Raw genomic sequence first — 20552 nt, 5'->3', positions numbered from 1 at the left:
AGACACACGCGCCCGAGGACGCGGCAGCAGCACCATACTGCCGGCGGCAGCGGCGAACTCAACGGACGGCTACAGCAAGCCAGGAGAGCCGCTGCGGAACAGCCAGGCGGGATCTTTCGGCGCAGACAGCATTTAAAGCTCCCAGTGGCTGAGCTCAGCACACGCTGCAGGGATTCAGAGTGGAAATCAAAACCAGAAAAGAAAAAACACGCCAGCCTCATGGCCGAGGGCGTGGCAGAGGCGCCATATTGCCACCGGCGGCGGCAGCAGCAGTGAATTCACCGAGTCCAGTACAGCTACATCTGCGTACTCAAGAACAGTGAGTCAAATTGCGGGCCACAGAGGAGAAATCGCAGTATTGGGCCTCCTGGGACTTGACCCAGTGAGGGAGTGGCGGTGGCAGAGATATCACACCATAGGAGAACGTGCAACCTGGCACCCCCCATAGTTTAAAGCAGCCTCTATCAACTCCCTGGGTCGGAGGCTCTGTGATACAACCCAGTAAAGAAGTAGTGGGGTCTGAGATAATACAGACTCGAGATCCAGAGCACCTTAAGTGAAGCCATAGTGACCCAAGGGAAGAACCCAGAGAAGGCACAAACCTCCGAAATCATGGGAAAGAGGAATAACACTGGAGTAATGAATGTGCACAACCCCACAACATCAGAACCTGATAAAACAGAAAATCAGAGATTTCTAGAAGATCAAATCAGGAAAATAACTGTAGAAATAATAGAGGTGCTTCGAAAAGAACTCAGAGAGAGCCAAAAAGAGATAAAGGATGCAATTAATGAAGTAAAGGCCTCAATTCAAAGCACAAACAACCGATTAGACCACATGGGGAACAGAATCTCGCTCTTAGAAGATGAGCAATCCAAAAATGAATGCATAGTTTCTAATCTAGAAAAAAATATCCAACAGCAGGAATCTGACATTGAAGAAATATGGGCCCATCTTAAGAGAGCTAACCTAAGAATAATTGGAATAGAGGAGGGAAAAGAAAGTGATACCAAAGGGATCAACAATCTCTTCAAGGAAGTAATAGCAGAAAATTTTCCAAATATAGAGCAACAGGTTGATACACAGATCCAGGAAACTTATAGAACTCCCTTTAGACAGGATCGGAGAAGAGGATCCCCACGCCACATAATTGTCAAAATGACCAATGTGGAAGCCAAGCAGAGAATCTTAAAGGCAACAAAAACAAAGGGCCAACTGACATTCAGAGGCAAACCAATTAGAATCACTCCAGACTTCCCAAACCAAGTCATGAGAGCCAGAAGGGCTTGGAGTAACATATTCCAAACTCTGAAAGAAAACAACTTCCAGCCAAAAATTTCCTATCCAGCAAAACTTTCTATCAAATTAGATGGAGAAATAAGAAGCTTCCATGACAAACAGAAACTGAAGGAATTTATGTCTTCAAAACCAGCGCTAGAGAAAATACTCAAAGAGATTAACTACAAAGAAGAAATAGGTAACACTCACCAGAACCAGAGAAAGAAGAGTTTCCATCCAACAGACAACTAAGATTGGTTATCTGTGGAGATTCATTATTTATGTTAGTCTTTTACCTATCTCTAAGTTGTATTGTTTGCCTTTATTGTTGTTAATTTTTAGGATTTCTAGTTGGAATATTAATATACCTTCAGATATAGCATTTGGAAATATTTTATCCAATTCTATTAGTAACTTTTAACTCTGTTTACATTGTCTTTGGATATACAATATTTTCTTTTATTTTTTAGGGAGTTTGTATATTCTTCTGTTGCCTGTGCCATTGAAATCATATCCAAGAAATCACGGCCAATTTCAATGTTGTGAGGTTTTATGACCCAGATTTTCTCCTAAAAGTTTATAGTCTTAAGATTTATATTTAGGTCTTTTATCTATTTTGAGTTAATACTTGTATATGGGATTAGGTAAAGGTCCAATTTTATTCTTTTCCATGTAATTATTATTTTTCAACAATATTTAGTTAAAAGATTATTATTTCCACCACCAAATGTTCGTGGAAACCTTGTCAAAAATAACTTGACAATATAGGGAAGAATTTAGCTCTAGGCTTTTATTTAACTCCAATGGTTTATATATCTGCCTTTAGAACAGTACTACACTGTTTCAATTATTGTAGCTTTATATGGTTTGAAATCAGAAAATATATATCTGCTAGCTTTGTTCTTTTTCAAGATCGTTTTGGGTATCTAGAATTCATATTCCATATTAGGATAGATTTTTTTTCTGAAAAATAAATATATAAATATATGATAGTTTCACCTAAAAAAAACAGAAAAAAATATGCTCTAGTAAGAAAGAAAGCAAAAAGAAATATTGAAATGCTATCTTTAAATCATCAAACGCTTGGTATCAGACAAATGAAACTGTTATGTGAGATTACCATTTTTAATTTTGGATAAATTGCTATAATACTAGATGTCAACCACTAAGCCAAGCATGGGAAGGAGGGATGGGGAGAGAATGGGGTGGGGATCGGGTGGGGGCTGACTGGGCGATGTGTGCATGTATGTCTACAAAAGTTTGTATCCCACTATGATGTATGAATACAGTGCACCAATAAAATAAAATTAAAAAAAAAAAAAAAAAAAAAAAAAAAAAAAAGCTCAGGTACACACTGCAACATGAAATATTCAATTCAAAAAGATTTTTTTGGGTCGGGCATGGTGGTACACGCTTGTAATCGCAGCATTCAGGAGGCTGAGACCGGAGGATTGCAGTTCTTAGTCAACCTCAGCTACTACTTAATGAGGCCCTTTGCAACTCAATGAGACCCTGTTTCAAAATACAGAATAAAAACAGGGCTGGGGTGTAGCTCCAAGGTAGAATGCCCCTGGGTTCCATGCCCATACACATACACACACAAAAAAAAAAAAAAAAAAGGCTGGGAGTGTTGCCCAGAGGTATAAATGCCCCTGGATTCCATCCCCAGTACTGCAAAATTAAATAAATAAATAAGGATGTGTGTGTGTGTGTGTGTGTGTGTGTGTGTGTGTGTGTGTGTGTGTTACTAGGAATTGAATCCAGGGGCATTTTACCTGAGCTTTACCCGCAGCCCCACTTTAATTTTGAAACAGGGTCCCATTAGGTTGCTGAGACTCACTGCTTGCTGAGGCAATCCTCAAACTTGTGATCTTCTGTCTTAGAGTCCCAAGTACTAAGATTACAAGTGTGTGCCACCATGCTGGGGTAACTGATTTCAACAAAACAGAAAAACACTCACTCAAGGGGAAAAGAATTTTCCTTTTGCAGTAATTTTCCCCTTATACCTGAACGGAGTCATTCAGATATACAAGGAAAGTGTTACTAATACCAAGACTATGGTTGTGTTCAGAAATGGGAAGAAAATTCTGGAAAAAGGGAACAAATTCTCTCTTTACTCTCCCTATATTAACTAGAGAATTATTACTTTTTTTTGTGGTACTGGGGTTCCTGGAAGCCCTTCTACCTCCGGGCTACACTCCCAGACCTATTTTTACATTTTTATTTGGAAACAGGGTCTCCTAAGCCAGCGCGCGCGGCTGGCTTCGAACCTGCGCGATCCTCCTGTCTCTGCCTCCCAAGCGCGGGGATTCCAAGCGTGCGCCACCACGCCCGGCTGAAAATTATTACTTTAGAAACGGAAGAACCCTTTGTGTTTTTTGGTGGGGGCTGAGTTTTTGATCCACTTTTATTGGTGCAGTGTAGTTTCATGTCATAATTAAATCGTGTTGACAGTTCCACGCAGGCACACAGCACCTGTTCGCCTCCCCCACCCCACCCTCCCTTCCCCGTACAGGATACTGAGACTGACATTGGGATTTAGCATGTGAACACAAGCCAATGCAGTAATTCCTACATCGATCCGCACTCTTCCGCCTTCCCTTCCCCTGGTCTTCCTGGCTCCACTGAGGTTTCTCCATTGTTTTGAGTCCCTCTCGTAACCCAATTACTTCCTAGTTTGTGCATATTAAACATGTGACCCTTCACTAATCTCATTAGCATGTTATCTAGGTCCTTCCCTTCTTCTGCAAATGCCTCACTGCTAAGTAGAATTCCATTGTGTACATATCAGATAATTTTGTAATCCATTCATCTGTTGATGGAAACCTAGGTTGATTCATAATTTGGCAATTATGACCTGTGCTGCTATAAATATATATAATATATATGCATATATTACTGTAGTTTTCCAATTCCAGTATCTTTGGAAAGATACCCAGGAGTGGATGTTATTTTTCAAAAAGTAATAAGCCAGGAGTGGTGGCACACATTGGTAATTCTAGTACTTGGGAGCCTGAGACAGGAGGATCATAGGTTCACAGCCAGCCTCAGCAACTTAGTGAGGCCCTCCACAACTTAGTGAGACCCTTTTTCAAAATAAAAAATAATTATGATGAGACTATAGTGCACCAATAAAATAAAATTTAAAAAATAAATAAAAGGATAAAATTGGGCTGAAGGTATATCTCAGAGGTAGAATGCCCCTTGGTTCCATCCCCAGTAACACACACACACACACACACACACACACACACACACACACACACACACAGATAAATACTAAACAAGCACAGTGGCGCACGCCTATACTCCCAGTACTTGGGAGGAGTTAGGAGGATCAAAGGTTCAACACCAGCTTTAGCAACCTACCCCATATTTCAAATTAAAAAAATTAAATAGGGCTGGGGATTTAGCTCAGAGGGCCCCTGTGCTTAATCTCCAGTTACACACACACACACACACACACACAGATAAATACTATTTCATTATATGGATAAAGCTTTACTTCATTTACTTAACAATTATTCTTCTAAGTTGTACCAATATTCAGGCAATTACTTTTTTTACATTATACTACAGTGAAGAAGTGGCAGTATTTGGACCAAAGGTCTCACATATTTTAAGGTTTTTAAAATTCTGAGGAAGGTTTATACCAATTTACTCACCAATGTATGAAAGAGCCCGTGTTTCAACGCTCCCTCATCGATATATTAAAAAATATTTTTATTTTATAGACAAATAATGGAAATACCTCAATATTATGTTAACTGGCATTTCTACTAGAGAAGCTGAAACTTTTTCTTGTTAATCATTTGTATTTCCACTTCATTGAGTTGTCTGGTCATTTCCTTGTTTACTTTCCTATGAGGGATTTAAAATTTAAATGTTCTTCAGGCTATTAATACTTTGACATATAAAACAAAGATTCTTTCCCTCATTTGCCTTTTGACTTTCTTAAATTTTATATTCAGTCATCTATTCCTACATAGTAAAACCTAGTGATTACTTCACTTATAAGTTTAATCTTTCTCTCATCTGGAGATCATAGTTAATTCACCTACTTTGTACTACCCAATTTGGTTTCATTTTACGACAGCTAGATTCTCTCTACTTAACATATAACCTGTTCATAAAAAAGTTTACTTACTATTCTAGATCAGTTCCCAGTTTCACAGCTATGTCTTCATATTCTTGTCTGTTTTTAGCAATAAGCTCAAGACAACCTAAGCAAGTAAGCTGGGAAGCTGCAACTCGAGAAGCAAGAGTCTCTCCTGTAATGCAAAAGATAATAATTACAAGCCGGGCGAGGTGGCGCACACTTGTGACCCCAGCATTCGGGAGGCTGAGACCGGAGGATCGCGGTTCGCGGACAGCCTCAGCTACTTAGTGAGGCCCTCTGCAACTCAGTGAGACCCGGTTTCAAAATAAAGAAGAAAAAAAAAGAATAAAATTCTCTAAAACACACAATGTACTTAAACATATCGAAGTCAATCACTAAGCCAAGCAAGGGAGGGAGGGACGGGGAAGGAATGGGGCGGATATTGGGTAGGGGTTAAATCAGTGATGTGTACATGTATGTACACACAAGTTTTTTACCCCAATACGATGTATGAATATAATGCACCAATAAAAATTTTTTTAAAAATAAAATAAAAAATAACTACTTAAAACAAACAAAAAGAATTAAAAAAAAATAGGGCAGTGGGTGTAGCTCGGAGGTCAAATGCCCCTGGGTTCCATCCCCAAAACCCGCAAAAAAACAAAACAAAACAAAAAAACAATTACATAGCTAAGAAGTAAATAGCACAGTTAGCAATGTTGTTTCTGTGAGCATCCACATTGTATAGATGAGGAGAATGGAACCAAGTGCTCAGACTTGAACAAGACTCATTTTCTACCACTGTGCCTTCAACATTACAAATGTACAAATAATTTCACCTTAAAATATCTCCCTCCAACAGTTTTGGAGTTTGTTCTTTCTTTCTTTCTTTCTTTCTTTCTTTCTTTCTTTCTTTCTTTCTTTCTTTTTTTGCTGTACTGGGGATTGAACCCAGGGGCATTCTACCTCCGAGCTACACCCCCAGCCCTATATTTTGTTTTTATTTTGAAATAGGGTCTCACTAAGTTGCAGAGGGCCTCACTAAGCAGCTGAAAGAACCCGGATCCTCTTGTCTTAGCCTCCCAAGCACGGGGATTAAACATGAACCACCAGCCACCACACTAGATTCAACAGGGATTTCTTTTAATGGACAAGAAGAGCCCAATGGTTTATGAGCAACTCACCTGGCATGGTCACCATGGGTGTCCCAGCCCAGAGGACATCCATCCCTGTGGTGTGCCCGTTACAGAGTGGAGTGTCCAGGCAAACATCAGCCAGCTGGCCTCTCCTGACATGCTCCTCTTTAGGAGCAACAGGTGAAAAAATGATACGATTCTGGGGAAGGCCCATGTTTTGTGCATACTGTTGAATATTAGGCTCTCCTACTGCTGGAAAACGCAACAGCCAGAGTACACTGTTTGGAACACGTTTCAGAATCTAAAAAAAAAGGAGAAATAAGAGTAATTATAATTATTTGAGTTTTTTTTTTTTTTATTGGGGTTGGGTGAGTCCTGAGGATCAAGCCCAGGACCTCACACACACTAAGCAAGGGCTCTATGACTGATCTGTACCCTCAGTTTTTTTTATCTTATTTTATACCGAGACACGGTCTTTTCACTGTCTTTGGCTAAACAGCCACAAGTGCTTTAAAAGACCTCCATGGGGCCTGGAAAAGGCCTGATAACCTCGGGGAGAAGGATGTGCGTGTGTTTTTTCCACAGAATGCAGAATCACCCATCTGGATTCCAGACTGGCTCACGAAGCCTTTCCAGATGAGAGCGACAGCGAGAGAAGGAGACAGCAAAGGAGGATGATGCTGACATTCAAAGAGTTCAAACTTTCCCCTACACAGGCAAGAGCTACAAAGGAGGCACATCCCCCCAACCTGGGGTCAACTTCAGACTCTCACTAAGAGAGCAGAAGAAGCCGTAATTTCGGCAGGAAAGGTTGTTACAGTAGAAAATATGTTTTTAGCAATGTTAACAATAATTTATCTGCAGGTACCTAATGTGGAAGGAGTCAGCTACTGGACATATGTACCCGATCCCCCTATCCTACATCCTGTGGGATGGGGAGACAGTGATATTATAAAGGTTACAACTAATAATAGTTATATCTTAAGAGGTGTAGAGGATAATTCTATCCCACTGGTATCAGAAACAATAAATTATGAAGGAATGTCTGATACTACTCCAATTTGTGTCACCATGTCAGGAAGGTCGCCTGCAGGGTGCCTTCCCTTAAATTATAGAACATTTTGACTGATGCTCCTGATTATGCTGATAAGGAGCGGACAAAGCGTCTAATTTGGGAACTGGAAATGATGACGTTAAGATATCATAACAGGAAATTGGAAACAAAACTAGATGCCTTAGAACAAGCGGTTCTCGGGCTGGGACAAGAAATACAGAATATAAAAATCTTATTGTCCACACGCTGCCATGCCAGCTTTAAGTATATTTGTGTTACCCCTATGCCATACAATTCTTCACTTGATTGGAATAATACTATAAATCATCTGTTAGGTATTTGGAAGGATACAGATATTACACATAATTTGCAGCTTTTACGGTCTGAAATCACTACTATGAGCAAAGCACATCTGGATGTGAAAAATATTAAAACTTTGGCTGATTCTTTATTGACAGGTTTAAAAGAACTTAATCCTTTCAATTAGGTTTAAAAGAACTTAATCCTTTCAATTGGACACATAATATAATTGGCTTTGCAGTCATTGGAGCAATTTTATTTTTCATACTTCTCATATTTCCAATTGTCTTTCGCCTAATCTGTCGTTCTATCTCTACCATTCAAAGTGAAACCTATGCCCTTATTCTAAAAATAAAGAAAGGGGAAATGCCAAGACATCCTGCTGCCTCGGCATCTATGTGTTGAAGACCCCACTCCACATAGTAAAAATCGGCAAAAAGCCCCGAGAAAGAGGTATCGTCTCTGGCAAAAAATATCCCCCACTTTAGATATCCTTCATAACTATTATTCTCTTGGTATTCTTTTAACTCTCTACACGAATTGCTCTGATGATGTGAGATCAGAAATTGAGTCCGTGGAAATAAACGTCCTTGGCTTTGCTCAATAGTAAGGAAAAAACTGGCCAGAATTCAGATGCTGTGATAAGCATTCCAGCTGCAGCAATCACAAAGGGTCTCCGGCCCTCACTCCTACCCTGTTTACCCTTGAGACCCTGCCTAGAAACTTTGGGTGTGACTTCAAAGCAATTTGACTGAAGGACAGCTTAATTGCCAAAATACAATAGAGCCAAGGAGAAAGATTGTTGACCTTTACGCCCAGTAGGAGTGTCCCCGAGACAGTGAGAATGCCGCATGGCTAGAAATGAAAGTGACAAAATAAAGGACAGACGTTTTAAATATATATGTATGAAGGAAAGGAAATACCGTAAGAATAAGAAAGCACTTTTTCATGAAGAAGAGCTTATCATAAGAACGTCCCGACTGGGAAAGAAAGGAATTAGAAAGTTAGAAGCAGGTTGCAGAGGGTTTGTGATAGGGGCAGTTAAGGAAATACATCTGACAACTAAATCCAAGAACTTCATGGTGTTGTTTGTGGTGTCTTATTTGCCAAGCTGTGTTGTGAGTTTTTGTAAGCTTTCAGACTTCAGAAGGCAAAGCGGATGAGATCTGAGAGGCTCCCATCGCATCTCCCTGGACCGCCACATCTCCCCATGCTTGTCATATGGATATAGATGGAAACTTCAAAAAAGACAGCAAAAGAAGATTCCATGAGAAGGCGTATTCTCCAAGCCCTGGGCCTTGGGCGTGCCTGTATTGCCTTTGGAATTTGCCCTTGAACCTGCCCCGCTGCAATATCGGAAGAAAGATGCTGCAATATCGGAAGAAAGATCCGGGAGTTAATCTCTTAAATGCTGGACTAATCATTTACTTTGTTTATATGTAATTCACTATTGTTTTGCTGTGATTGCCCCCCTTCCCTTTCTTTTTTCTCCTATTATTAATCTCACTGGTGAAGGGTATAAATTTTTCGGGGTTTTTGTAATAAAGTGTCATTGGCTCAAGAAGCCTTTGTCCACCTCAGATTTCTTTCCCAAGCGTCGTACCCAAAAACTTAGGGAATTCATAGAGGGAAAGGAATCGCTGCAGATAGGTTTCTGCAGAACTCCACCTGCCTTTTGCCCCATCTTTCTGAGGATTTGACCGGGAGCTGACAATAAGGACCCAACTGAGATTAGTCGGCGACATTTTCACATTGCTGAGGCTGGCCTCAAATTTACAATCTTCCTGCCTCAGCCTCCCAAGTAGCTGAGATTAAAGGCGTGGGCCTCCATGCACAGCATAAATAATTAATAGCACATGAGCCCTTCTCAACCAAGGTTCCCATAGGTCTCTAACGATTCTACTGCACTCCTTCCATTCAGAAAGAAGCCTGATGTGAACCTTAAGTTTTCCTTCACATAAATGAGTTTGACAAATTAAATTATTCCTTTTCTGCTTACCCATTCCTAGAGAGAGTTCAAGGAAAGAAGAGAATGGTGTTGGCAGACTCAAAACAAGTTAATAGTTGACACATCTGAGAAAGCTATTTCCTGTGTGAATGGATATAAGCAATGGATTTTGTAGAACAGACAGAAATTTTCCATTTCAAATTTTTTCTTTTTTTTTTAAGAGACAAGGTCAGAGACAGGCATGACAGCACATGCCTATAATTCTAGTACTTGGGAGGCTAAAACAGGATGATCACAAGTTTGTGACCAGCCTTAGTGACTTAAGCCCCCTGCAATTTAGGGAGACCCGTTTTCCAAATAAATAAAATAGGGCTAGAGGTGTAGCTCGAAGGTAGGATGCCTTCAATCCCTAGTATCACACACACAAAGAGACAGGGTCAGGTGGGTGTGGTGGTATATGCCTGTAATCTCAGTATTTGGGAGGCTGTGAAAAGAGGATCACAGGTTTAAGGCCAGCCTCAGCAACCTAGCTTGACTACTTCAACATAAAAAAAAAAGGTTGGAGCTGGGCGTGGTGGTGCACACTTGCAATCCCTGCGCTTGGGAGGCTGAGACAGGAGGATGGCACAGGTTCAAAGCCAGCCTCAGCTACTTAGTGAGGCTCTCAGCAACTTAGTGAGACCCTGTTTCCAAATAAAATATAAAATAGCTCTGGGAGTTTAGCCTGGAGGTAGAAAGCCCCTGGGTTCCATCCCCAGTATCACACACACACACAAAAAAGGATTAAAGGAAAAGGGCTGGTGCAGGCTGGAGGTAGAATGCCTCTGGGTTCAATCTTCAGTGGAAGAGAGGGAAGGAAAAAGGGAGAGAAAAAAGGAAGGAAAGTAAGTAGATAGATAGATGATAGATAGATAGATAGATAATCAGGTCTTACTATGTTTTCCAGACTGACAATTAACTCCTGGGCTTAAAGGATCCTTGTGCCTAAGACTTGGGAGTGGCTGGGAATACAAGCAGGTGTCAATCCAGCCAGCACTTCAAATTTTAAATTGCTCACCATGTCACAAAGAAAGTTAAATCAAATTTATTTGCCTTTATTTACCTAATATAGATCAAATACAGACTCCTGCAATGGGCTATTTAGCAAATATTTTTAGCTTTATGGCCTCATGGACTCTGTCGTAACAGCTCAATTCTTTTGTAGCCTGAGAGCAGCCACACAGGTAGACGTGGTAGCGGACTCTTGTGACTCCAGTACTTGGGAGGCTGAGAGAGGAGTGCAGGTGCAAAGCCAACCTCAGCATCTTAATGAGGTTCTGAACAACTAAGCACGACCCAGTTTCCAAATAAAGATTAATTGGAGCAGGACACAGTGGCACATGCCTGTAATCCTAGTACTGAGAGATTGAGGAAGAAGGATTGCAGGCTTGAGGACAGCCTTAGCAAGGAGTGAGACTCATCAACCAAGTGAGATCGTTTCAAAATAAAAATGAGCCGGGTGTGGTGGCACATGCTTGAAAGCCCAGTACTTGTGAGGCTGAGACGGGAGGATCGCAGCTCCTCGATCAGCCTCAGCTACGTAGTGAGGACCTCTGCAACTTAAGTGAGACCCGGTTTCAAATTTAAAAATTAAGCCAGGCGTGATGGCGCACGCTTGTTATACAAGCATTTTTGAGGCTGAGACAGGAGGATCGCAGTTCGAGGACAGCCTCATCTACTTAGCAAGGCCCTTTGCAACTCAGTGAGACTGTTTCAAAATAAAGGGTAAAAAATAGGGCTGAGGGTGTAGCTCGAAGGTAGAATGCCTCTGGGTTCCATCCCTGGTACCACACACACACACAATTAAAAATTAGTAATAATAGAGCCAGGCATGGTGACCCACATTTGTAATCCCAGCATTTGGGAGGCTGAGACCAGAGGATCGTGGTTCAAGGACAGCCTCAGCTACTTAGGCCCTTTGCAACCTAGTGAGACCTGGTTTCAAAATAAAGAATAAAAAATAAGGCTGGGAGTGTACCTTGATGCCCCTGGGTTCCATACCCAGTACCGCAAAAAAAAAAAAAAAAATTAATAATAATAGGGCTGGGATGTAGATCAGAGGTAAAATGGCCCTGGGTCCAAATTTTTTTTAAAAAGTAATAAAAATAAAATTGGGCTAGGGGGTGTAACTCAGAGGGAGAATACCCCTGGATTTAATTTCCAATACCACAAATAAAGAAACTAATATTTGGTTGTGGGTGTAGCTCGGAGATAGAATGCCCCTGGGTACCAACTACCCCCCAAAAAAACAAAAAAGCAGCCACAGACATGTAAACAAGTAGGTATGATTGTATGTCAATAAAACTTTATAAAAATAATCAATCGACTGTATTTGGTCACAGACTATAGTTAACTCCTCATTTAGATCAGTATCCTTTCCCCTGAAAGCCATGGGAACACATGAACTTTCACATTCAGAGTATTTCTCATTTTAAAAATGTAGTATAAGCCAGTACCCAGAAGGCTAAGACAGGAGGATTGCAGTTTCTAGGTCAGAGCCTCAGGAACTCTGGGAGAGTTCAACAGCTTGGAGGCAGAATGCCTTGGGGTTTAATCCCCTATACTGCAATAAATAAATAAATAAATACATAAATATATAAATAAATAAATATGCAGGGTGTGGTGGTATACACTTGTAATCCTAGTACTTGGAAGATAATTTTGCTTCCAAATAAATTTGCCACAAATTTACAAAATGTTTTGTTTTTTAGATTTTTTTTTAATATTGGGAAGTGGCTGGCCAGCTTCAGGTACTTCCTGAGGCCCTCTGAAACTTAATGAGACTGTTTCAAAATAAGAATAATAGTTCGGAGGTAGAATGCCCCTGGGTTCAATCCTCAGCACCACCAAAAAAAAAAAAAAAAAAAAAAAAAAAAAAAAAAAAAAAACTATTGGGAAGAGAAGATTAAAGGATAGTAGGCCAACTCATCTGCTTTCTCCTCTGTCCTACCCTATCCTTAAATACAAACAAGTAAGTAAATAACCTGGGGGGCATCAATCAAGGAATTAATTATCTAAAAAATACTTAAAGGTAAAATAGGCTATTTTAGTTCTATGGACTAAGAGCCAGTTACAGATGCTCAATATTCCTCCTTATGAGGAACTGACTCCTTGTTTTAACTATGATATCGAAAGAATGTTAAACATGGATGAATGTATACGACAGCTTTTGCTATCAGTTTATTGCTGGGGTTGGCAAACTACAGCCTGTGAGCCAAATCTGAGATGCTGCCAATTTTTGTAAATAAAATTTGTTGGAACACAGCCATATTCATTCATTTACATAACATCTACAGTGTTTTCACACTACAAAAGAGCCGAGTAACAATACGAACAAAGAAACCCCAAATCACTTACTATCTGGTACTTTATGGGGTTGCTGACCTCTAATTTAGACTCTGAATATATAAACTGTAAAAGTTTCATAATGTGAAATTTAGACACCGAGAGGTATGTTGTACAGCTGAGTGGTGGGGGGTATTTGCCCAGCTTGCACAAAACCTCGGCACAGCAAAACAAAATAGATATTGAAAGGAAAACTTTAAAATGACTGAAAAACCTCTTTTGAGGATAAGAAATGAGCGTAATAGCTCCTGACTGGGGAAGACAGGAGGCCAACTTCAGTAAGACAGCCTATGTACAAATCTTTACCAGTCTCTGTACACATTAATGGATCTATGCATACTCACATTTGCCCACATTTGCAAGGTAGAGGGGTCAATTTTATACAACTGATTAAAGTTACAGTACACGATAGCATCTTCTGGTAACCCATACTGAGAACGAGTGGTTACAATAATAGTACGGGGAACCTCCTCTCCAGTTGCAGCCTTATTGTTGATCTAAAACAAGGAAAAGAATACGATGATTATATTGAAAGTTAAGATGCTCCAAACTTTTTTTCTTCTTTTTTGTTTTGCATTGTGGGTGATCAAACCCAGGGCCTCAAATATACCAAGGAAACATTCTACTACTGAGCTACATCCACAGACAGTCCAATAGCTTTCAATAAATAAAGAATCCTAGCCGGGCGTGGTGGCGCATGCTTGTAATCCCAGCGCTTGGGAGGCTGAGACAGGAGGATCGCGCAGGTTCGAAGCCAGCCTCAGCTACTTAGTGAGGCTCTCAGCAACTTAGTGAGACCCTGTTTCCAAATAAAGTATAAAATAGGTCTGGGAGGATAGGCAAAGGCAGAAAAGCCCCTGGGTTCCACCTCCAGCACAGGAAGGAAGGAAGGAAGGAAGGAAGGAAGGAAGGAAGGAAGGAAACATAGCTGATGCTAGTGACGCATGCCTATAGAACCCAATACTTGGGAAGTCTGAGACAGGAGGACTGCAGGTTTGAAGAGAGGCTTTAGCAACTTAGTAAGATCCTCAGCGACATAGCAAAATCCATTCCAAAATAAAAATAAAAAGTGGAGGTGATGTGGCTCAGAGGTAGAATGCTCCTGGGCTCAACTCCTAGTACCAAAAATCAAAAAAGAATCTATAACATGCAAAATGGTATAACCATTACACTAAAATCTATGTCCCTGCAGTATAATGAGAAAATCTTCTTGATAAAGTTAAAAAAGTACATTATTTCAATACAGGGGGTGTGTACTATGAACTTTTTTTCTGTAGTCAAAAAACTCTCAAAACCCTAACAGCAAGGTTTTGCTCATTCATCTCTTCATAGATAAAATACCCTTTTCGAAATCGCATCCACACTAAGTTCCAAGACTCTCCTCACATTGATCATTACCACTTCGGAGTTTCTACATATACAATTAGTCCCTCACATTGATCATTACCACTTCGGAGTTTCTACATATACAATTAGTCTCATCTTGCATATCCCACACATTTGAATATTGTCTTCCACTATTAGGGAAGTCGAATGTGGACATTTCAATAGAACTAACTCCTAGATATCTGGAGGATGCTTGTTTTACTTTCTCTTGAATAAGCTATTCATTAATTCATTCATTTAACTTACAAACTACATTACTGTGGTTAAGAAATGGGCCCTTAAGTAATTCCATTCAATGGAAGATACAAACACAGGGAATTTTGTGTTGTGTTGAGTGTAATGGTATATCCCAGATATTACAGAAGCGTAGAGGATGATGGGAAAAGCTAAAAATTAGTAAAGGAAGAGATATAGCCAGGGAAAAGGTGAACTTACAGAAACAAAAAAACTATACAGTTTCTACAGATAGCACACTGTATGAAAAGAGAATAAAGCCACAGGCAGGAAAAAAGATATAAAGAGTAGACACTAAGTAACCTGTCAGCCCAACCCAGGGGACGTTTAAAATCAGATGAGATGCCAGTTTCCACTGAACTCATTTATCTAAAGAACAGGCGCCTACCTCCTAGAGTTATTATTAAGTTTAAGGGAAATACATGCATGCTTAGTGACATATTATAGTCTATTCTCTCTTTTCACCTGTGTAGTTGCCAGTCCATTGCTAATACTAAATCCATTAATTGTTATCTGAATCTGCCCTCTATTAATCATTTCAATAACTGCTTCTGCGATAGTATTCATGGGAATGACAGGCATATTAAGAGCTGTGTTAGTGCTATCTGCGTTGTCTCCTCCATCAGGACATTTCATCTAAAAAAAAAAAAAAGACACAAAATGCATTAGGGAAAACTTCCCAAATGCAGTTAACTTTACTTCAATGACAAATATTGACTAGGTTCTGACCTTAACAATTTTCACATCTGGTAGGCTATCAAGGAATGCTTTGAGATCGATGCCATTCAGAACTATCCGATTGTCGTAAATGTGCCCGTTGGACTTAAAATCGATGACTGCTTTTTTCTAATGGAAGTAAAGGTTTCAGACAAATCTTTTAGAATGTGTATGGATAATAAGAAGGAATAAATGACTACAGTTCTTTGCAGTTCCCCCAGCGCACTGTTTTCTACCTACCTTCAGGTGAGGAAACATATTAGCATGATCACCAATAAAGAATGTATGGGGCATATAAGCCAGCTTCTCAGAATACTGCTCGGCAACTTCAGCTGGTGAAGTTTCCTGATCAGTGATGATATAATCCATAAAAAGCGCACCACTAGTCCCTGGGTATCCCAGCCACATGGCCTAAAAAAAAAAAAGACCAAACACCAATTAACAACTTTCATCAGTATACTTATCTATAGATCCATCAAGTTGTGTACATTAAATATGTATAGCCAGCCGGGCGTGGTGGCGCACGCTTGTAATCCCAGCATTTGAGAGGCTGAGACTGGAGGATCATGGTTCTCGGTCAGCCTCAGCAACTTAGTGAGATCCTGTTTTAAAGTAACAAAATAGGGCTGGGGGTGCAGTTCAAAGGTGGGATACCTCGGGGTTCAACCTTTAGTACCAAACATACAAACAAGCACCCTCCAAAAAACCCAAGCCTTAATAAGAACAATATGGGGCATAGAAAATTTCATCCTATCTTTGTGTAAAACCATCTGAACAAGAGCTGGGTGGGCGTGGTGGCGCACACTTGGATTCCCAGGACTTGGGAGGCTGAAACAGGAGGATCATGGTTCTCGGACAGCCTCAGCTACTTAGTGAGACCCTGTTTCAAAATAAAGAATGAAAAATAGGGCAGGGAGTGTAGCTTGCAGGTAGAATGCCCCTGGATTCCATCCCCAGACAGACCCGCAAAAAAAAAAAAAAAAAAAAAAGTATAGCTATTTGGGTCAATCATACCTCAATCAAGTGTTGTTTTTTTTTTTTTTCACTGAAAAAGGAACATCAAAATATTGTCAGGCGTGGTGGCACATGCTTTTAATCCCCACACCTGGGAGGCTGAGACAGGAGGATCACAGAGGTTCGAAGCCAGCCTCAGCTACTTAGTGAGGCTTTCAGCAACTTAGTGAGACCCTGTTTCCAAATAAAGTATAAAATAGGTCTGGGAGTATAGCCTGGAGGTAGAAAGCCCCTGGGTCCCACCCCCAGTACCACAAAATCAATCAATCAATCAATCAATAAGAACATCAAAATAAACAAGACTGATTTGTTTTTAAGTGGTACTGGGGCTGGAACCCAGGGGCATTCTACCTCTAAGCTGCACACTCAGCCTGATTAATATATTGTATTTGGAAACAGAGCCTCAGTTGCTGATGTGGGCTGAGAAACTGCGATCCTCCTGAGTACTGGGATTACAACCATGTCCCCCGTGCCCCATCGATTTAGTAGTATTTTAGAATAAACTTTGAGCTGAGCATGGTGGCACATGCTTGTAATCTCAGCATTCGGGAGGCTGAGACAGGAGGATCGCGGTTCATGGGCAGCCTCAGCTACTTAGTGAGGCCCTTTTGCAACTCAGTGAGTCACTGAAAATAAAGAATAAAAAAATCGGGCTAGGAATATAGCTCAGAGGTAGAATGTACTGGGTTGCATCCCCAGTGCTGCAAAAAAAAAAAAAAAAAAAAAGATAAACCTTGAAGTACTAAAATGTCTTTCAAAGCTGGGTGTGGTAGTACACTCGTGTAATCCAAGGACAAAGGACACTGAGATAGGAGTTTTGCAAGGACAGCCTCAGCAAATAGTGAGACTCTTCTTAACCTAACAATATAGTAATTCCAAACAAAAAGAAAATGTCTTTTCAAGTTTGCAAGACAGAACTGTTTATACTCAGCCATAAATTGCATGTCACCATTTATGTGCACCAGTAGGCATTACATTTTCTACTCTAAATTGTCTCTGTGCATTTTTAAAAAACCAAGCATGTCTGCCTGGTTTCAAATGTCAATCAAAAGGGGGAAAATGATATCAGTGTCTTTTTTAGTCCAATACACATTTTGAGTAATCAGTATTCTTTTACCTGAATAGGAGCTGGCCTGAGAGCAAAGAGCTCATTTCGAGCGCCCTTGGTATAGCCATTCATATTTACAAGGATATGAATTCCATCCTGATGGATGCGATCCGCTGCTTTTCCATTGCATGGAATCTATAGAATAAAATATAAGAATCACTATGTAGAATCTCGGATTAGTTTCAATGCCAAACAGAATTCAGATTCAATATACAAAAGTGACAAGAAGACAAATTAACATTAATGCAAGAAAAAATATGGTCATGCTCCATTCAAATGAGCTAAATGAATTACAGAAACAGAACACAAGAGGACTTCATTTCTTTCTGGATTAATGTATTAGCGACAGACTTTCATTAACTGAGCTGGTATTTGAATGGGCCTTCAAAAATAAATAGGAAGCCAGACGTGGTGGCGCACGCTTGTAATCCCAGCATTCAGGAGGCTGAGACCTGAGGATGGTGGTCCGTGGACAGCCTCAGCTACTTAGGAGGGCCTCTGCAACTCAATGAGACCTGGTTTCAAAATAAAGAATTCAAAACTATAGGGCAAGGGGTGTATAGCTCGGAGGTCGAATGCCCCTGGGTTCTATCCCCAGACCCGCAAAAATAAATAAATAAATAAATAAATAAATAGGAATCTGACAGAACATTCTCTTCGTTAAAAACAGGATAAATAAGTGCAAGTAAAGTGCAAGACAGGCTTAACAAATAGTGTGTAGTGAATAGTTCACTTTTTGTTTCTGTGGTGGTACTGGGGTTCCTGGAAGCCCTTCTACCTCCGGGCTACACTCCCAGACCTATTTTATATTTTTGAAACAGGGTCTCTTAAGCCAGCCCAGCTGGCTTAGACCCTGTGTGATCCTCCTGTCTCCACCTCCCAAGCGCGGGGATTACAAGCACCACCATGCCTGGCAATAGTTCACATTTATGGGGCAGGTTCATTTTTGGGTTTTCTACAAGCTACACCCCCAGCCCTATTTTATTTTTTATTTTGAATCAGGATCTCACTAAGTTGCTAAGGTTGGCCTAGATCTTGTAAGCCTCCTATCTCTAACCCCCCAAGTACTGGGATTATAGGAGTGTGTCATCACACTTGGGTCGTGTGTGTGTGTGTGTGTGTGTGTGTGTGTGTGTGTGTGTATGTGAGAGAGAGAGAGAGAGAGAGAGGATACACTAAGCTTTCTATACACCTACCCCTATTTTTTAATTGAGAGACAGACAGACAGACATACCCCACACACACACAGCTTCCTACATCCCTAGCCATATATATATATATATATATATATTTTTTTTTTTTTTTAAATTGTACTGGGGATGGAAACCAGGGGCCTTCTACCTCGGGCTACACTCCCAGACCTATTTTATATTTTATTTGGAAACAGGGTCTCTTATGTCAGTTGCGGCTGGCTTCGAACCTGCACGATCCTCCTGTCTCAGCCTCCCAAGTGCGGGGATTACAAGCATGTGCCACCACACCTGGCTCCTAGCCCTATTTTTTTATTTTATTATTATTATTTTTTTGGTGGTACTGGGGTTCCTGGAAGCCCTTCTACCTCCGGGCTACACTCCCAGACCCTATTTTATACTTTTTTATTTTTGGAAACAGGGTCTCCTAAACCAGCGCGTGCGGCTGGCTTCGAACCTGCGCGATCCTCCTGTGTCTGCCTCCCAAGCGCGGGGATTACAAGCGTGCGCCACCATGCCCGGCTTCCTATTTTTTAATTTTGAAAAAGGGTATCACTATGTTGCAGAGAGTTTCACTAAATTGCTGCCCTTGAACCTGTGATCCTCCTGTCTCAGCCTCCCTAGTACTAGGATTACAAGCTGCACCACCATCCTCAGCTGAGTGAAAGGAGTTGTAGCAAACTGAGAAAGGTTGTGAAGACTCTGCTGAAGAATTTACACTTTAGTCAATAACTAGCGAGTCCCCGAAGGTCTCAGAGGCAGGTAGATAGGATTCTTGGTCACAAAGAATCCAATCAAAAATGGCCAAGCCTACTTCTGTGTATGTGTTACTCAAGATTGAACCCAGACACATTCTACCCCCAAGCTATACTCCCAGTCCTGTTTTATATTTTGTTTTGAAATAGGGTCTTCAAGCCAGGCATGATGGTGCACCCTTGTAATCCCAGCATTTGGGAGGCTGAGACAGGAGGATCGTGGTTCGAGGACAGCCTCAGCTACTTAGTGAGGCCCCCTGCAACTTAATGAGACCCTATTTCAAAATAAAGATTAAAAAATAGGGTGGGAGTGTAGCTCAGAGGTAGAATGACTCTGGGTTCCATCCTTAGTACAAAAGGAAGGAAGGAAGGAAGGAAGGAAGGAAGGAAGGAAGGAAGGGAGGAATGAAGGAAGGAAGGAAGGAAGGAAGGAAGGAAGGGAGGAAGGGAGGAGGGTGGGTGGGTCTCATTATGTTGCTGATGGTCTCACTAAGCTGCTGAGCTGTCCTAAAACCTGTGATCTTCCTTGTCTTAGCCGCTCAAATACTGGAATTACAGGCCTGCACCACCATGCCTGGCTCAAGCACACTTATAAAGCAATAGTTATACTTCAAGTGATGCTGGCACGTACAATTTGTTTATTGGTTAAAGCTGGGCGTGGCAACACATTTGTAATCCCAGTACTTGGGAGGCTGAGGCAGGAGGATCACAGGTTCAAGCCAACCTCAGCAACTTAGGCCATTTCAAAATAAAAGACTAAAATATGGCTAGTGGTATAGCTCAGTGGTAGAATCCCCCTAGGTTCCACCCCCAGTACCAAAAAAATAAAAATTAAAAAAACAATAAAATAAATGATTAAAGTCTAGCTGGAGTCAGGTGTGGGGAGACTCGAAAGTTCGGGGACAGCCTAGAGAAGTAGAAAGACTCTCATCAACCTAGCAAGACCCTG

General features: G+C 40.8%; 1 protein-coding gene across 2 annotated transcripts in view; it reads right to left on the bottom strand.

Moving 5' to 3' along the window:
* Nucleotides 1-20552, bottom strand: part of OGT (O-linked N-acetylglucosamine (GlcNAc) transferase) — a gene marked incomplete at both ends in the record, with an annotated part of 58750 nt that overhangs the window by 1666 nt on the left and 36532 nt on the right. For both annotated transcript variants that reach the window (XM_080718343.1, XM_080718342.1), the window contains 7 exons: nt 5426-5549; nt 6562-6814; nt 13544-13696; nt 15285-15455; nt 15549-15665; nt 15777-15947; nt 17668-17793. In XM_080718343.1, coding sequence (XP_080574469.1) covers nt 5426-5549; nt 6562-6814; nt 13544-13696; nt 15285-15455; nt 15549-15665; nt 15777-15947; nt 17668-17793 — 1115 coding nt within the window. The remainder of the gene's footprint in view (nt 1-5425; nt 5550-6561; nt 6815-13543; nt 13697-15284; nt 15456-15548; nt 15666-15776; nt 15948-17667; nt 17794-20552) is intronic.

The sequence above is a fragment of the Muscardinus avellanarius genome (genome assembly GCF_963383645.1).
Source record: "Muscardinus avellanarius genome assembly, chromosome: X".
In the NCBI taxonomy this organism is placed as follows: Eukaryota; Metazoa; Chordata; class Mammalia; order Rodentia; family Gliridae; genus Muscardinus; species Muscardinus avellanarius.
The sequence above is the reverse complement of the archived record's forward strand: the minus strand, read 5'-3'. Positions and strand labels throughout refer to the sequence as shown.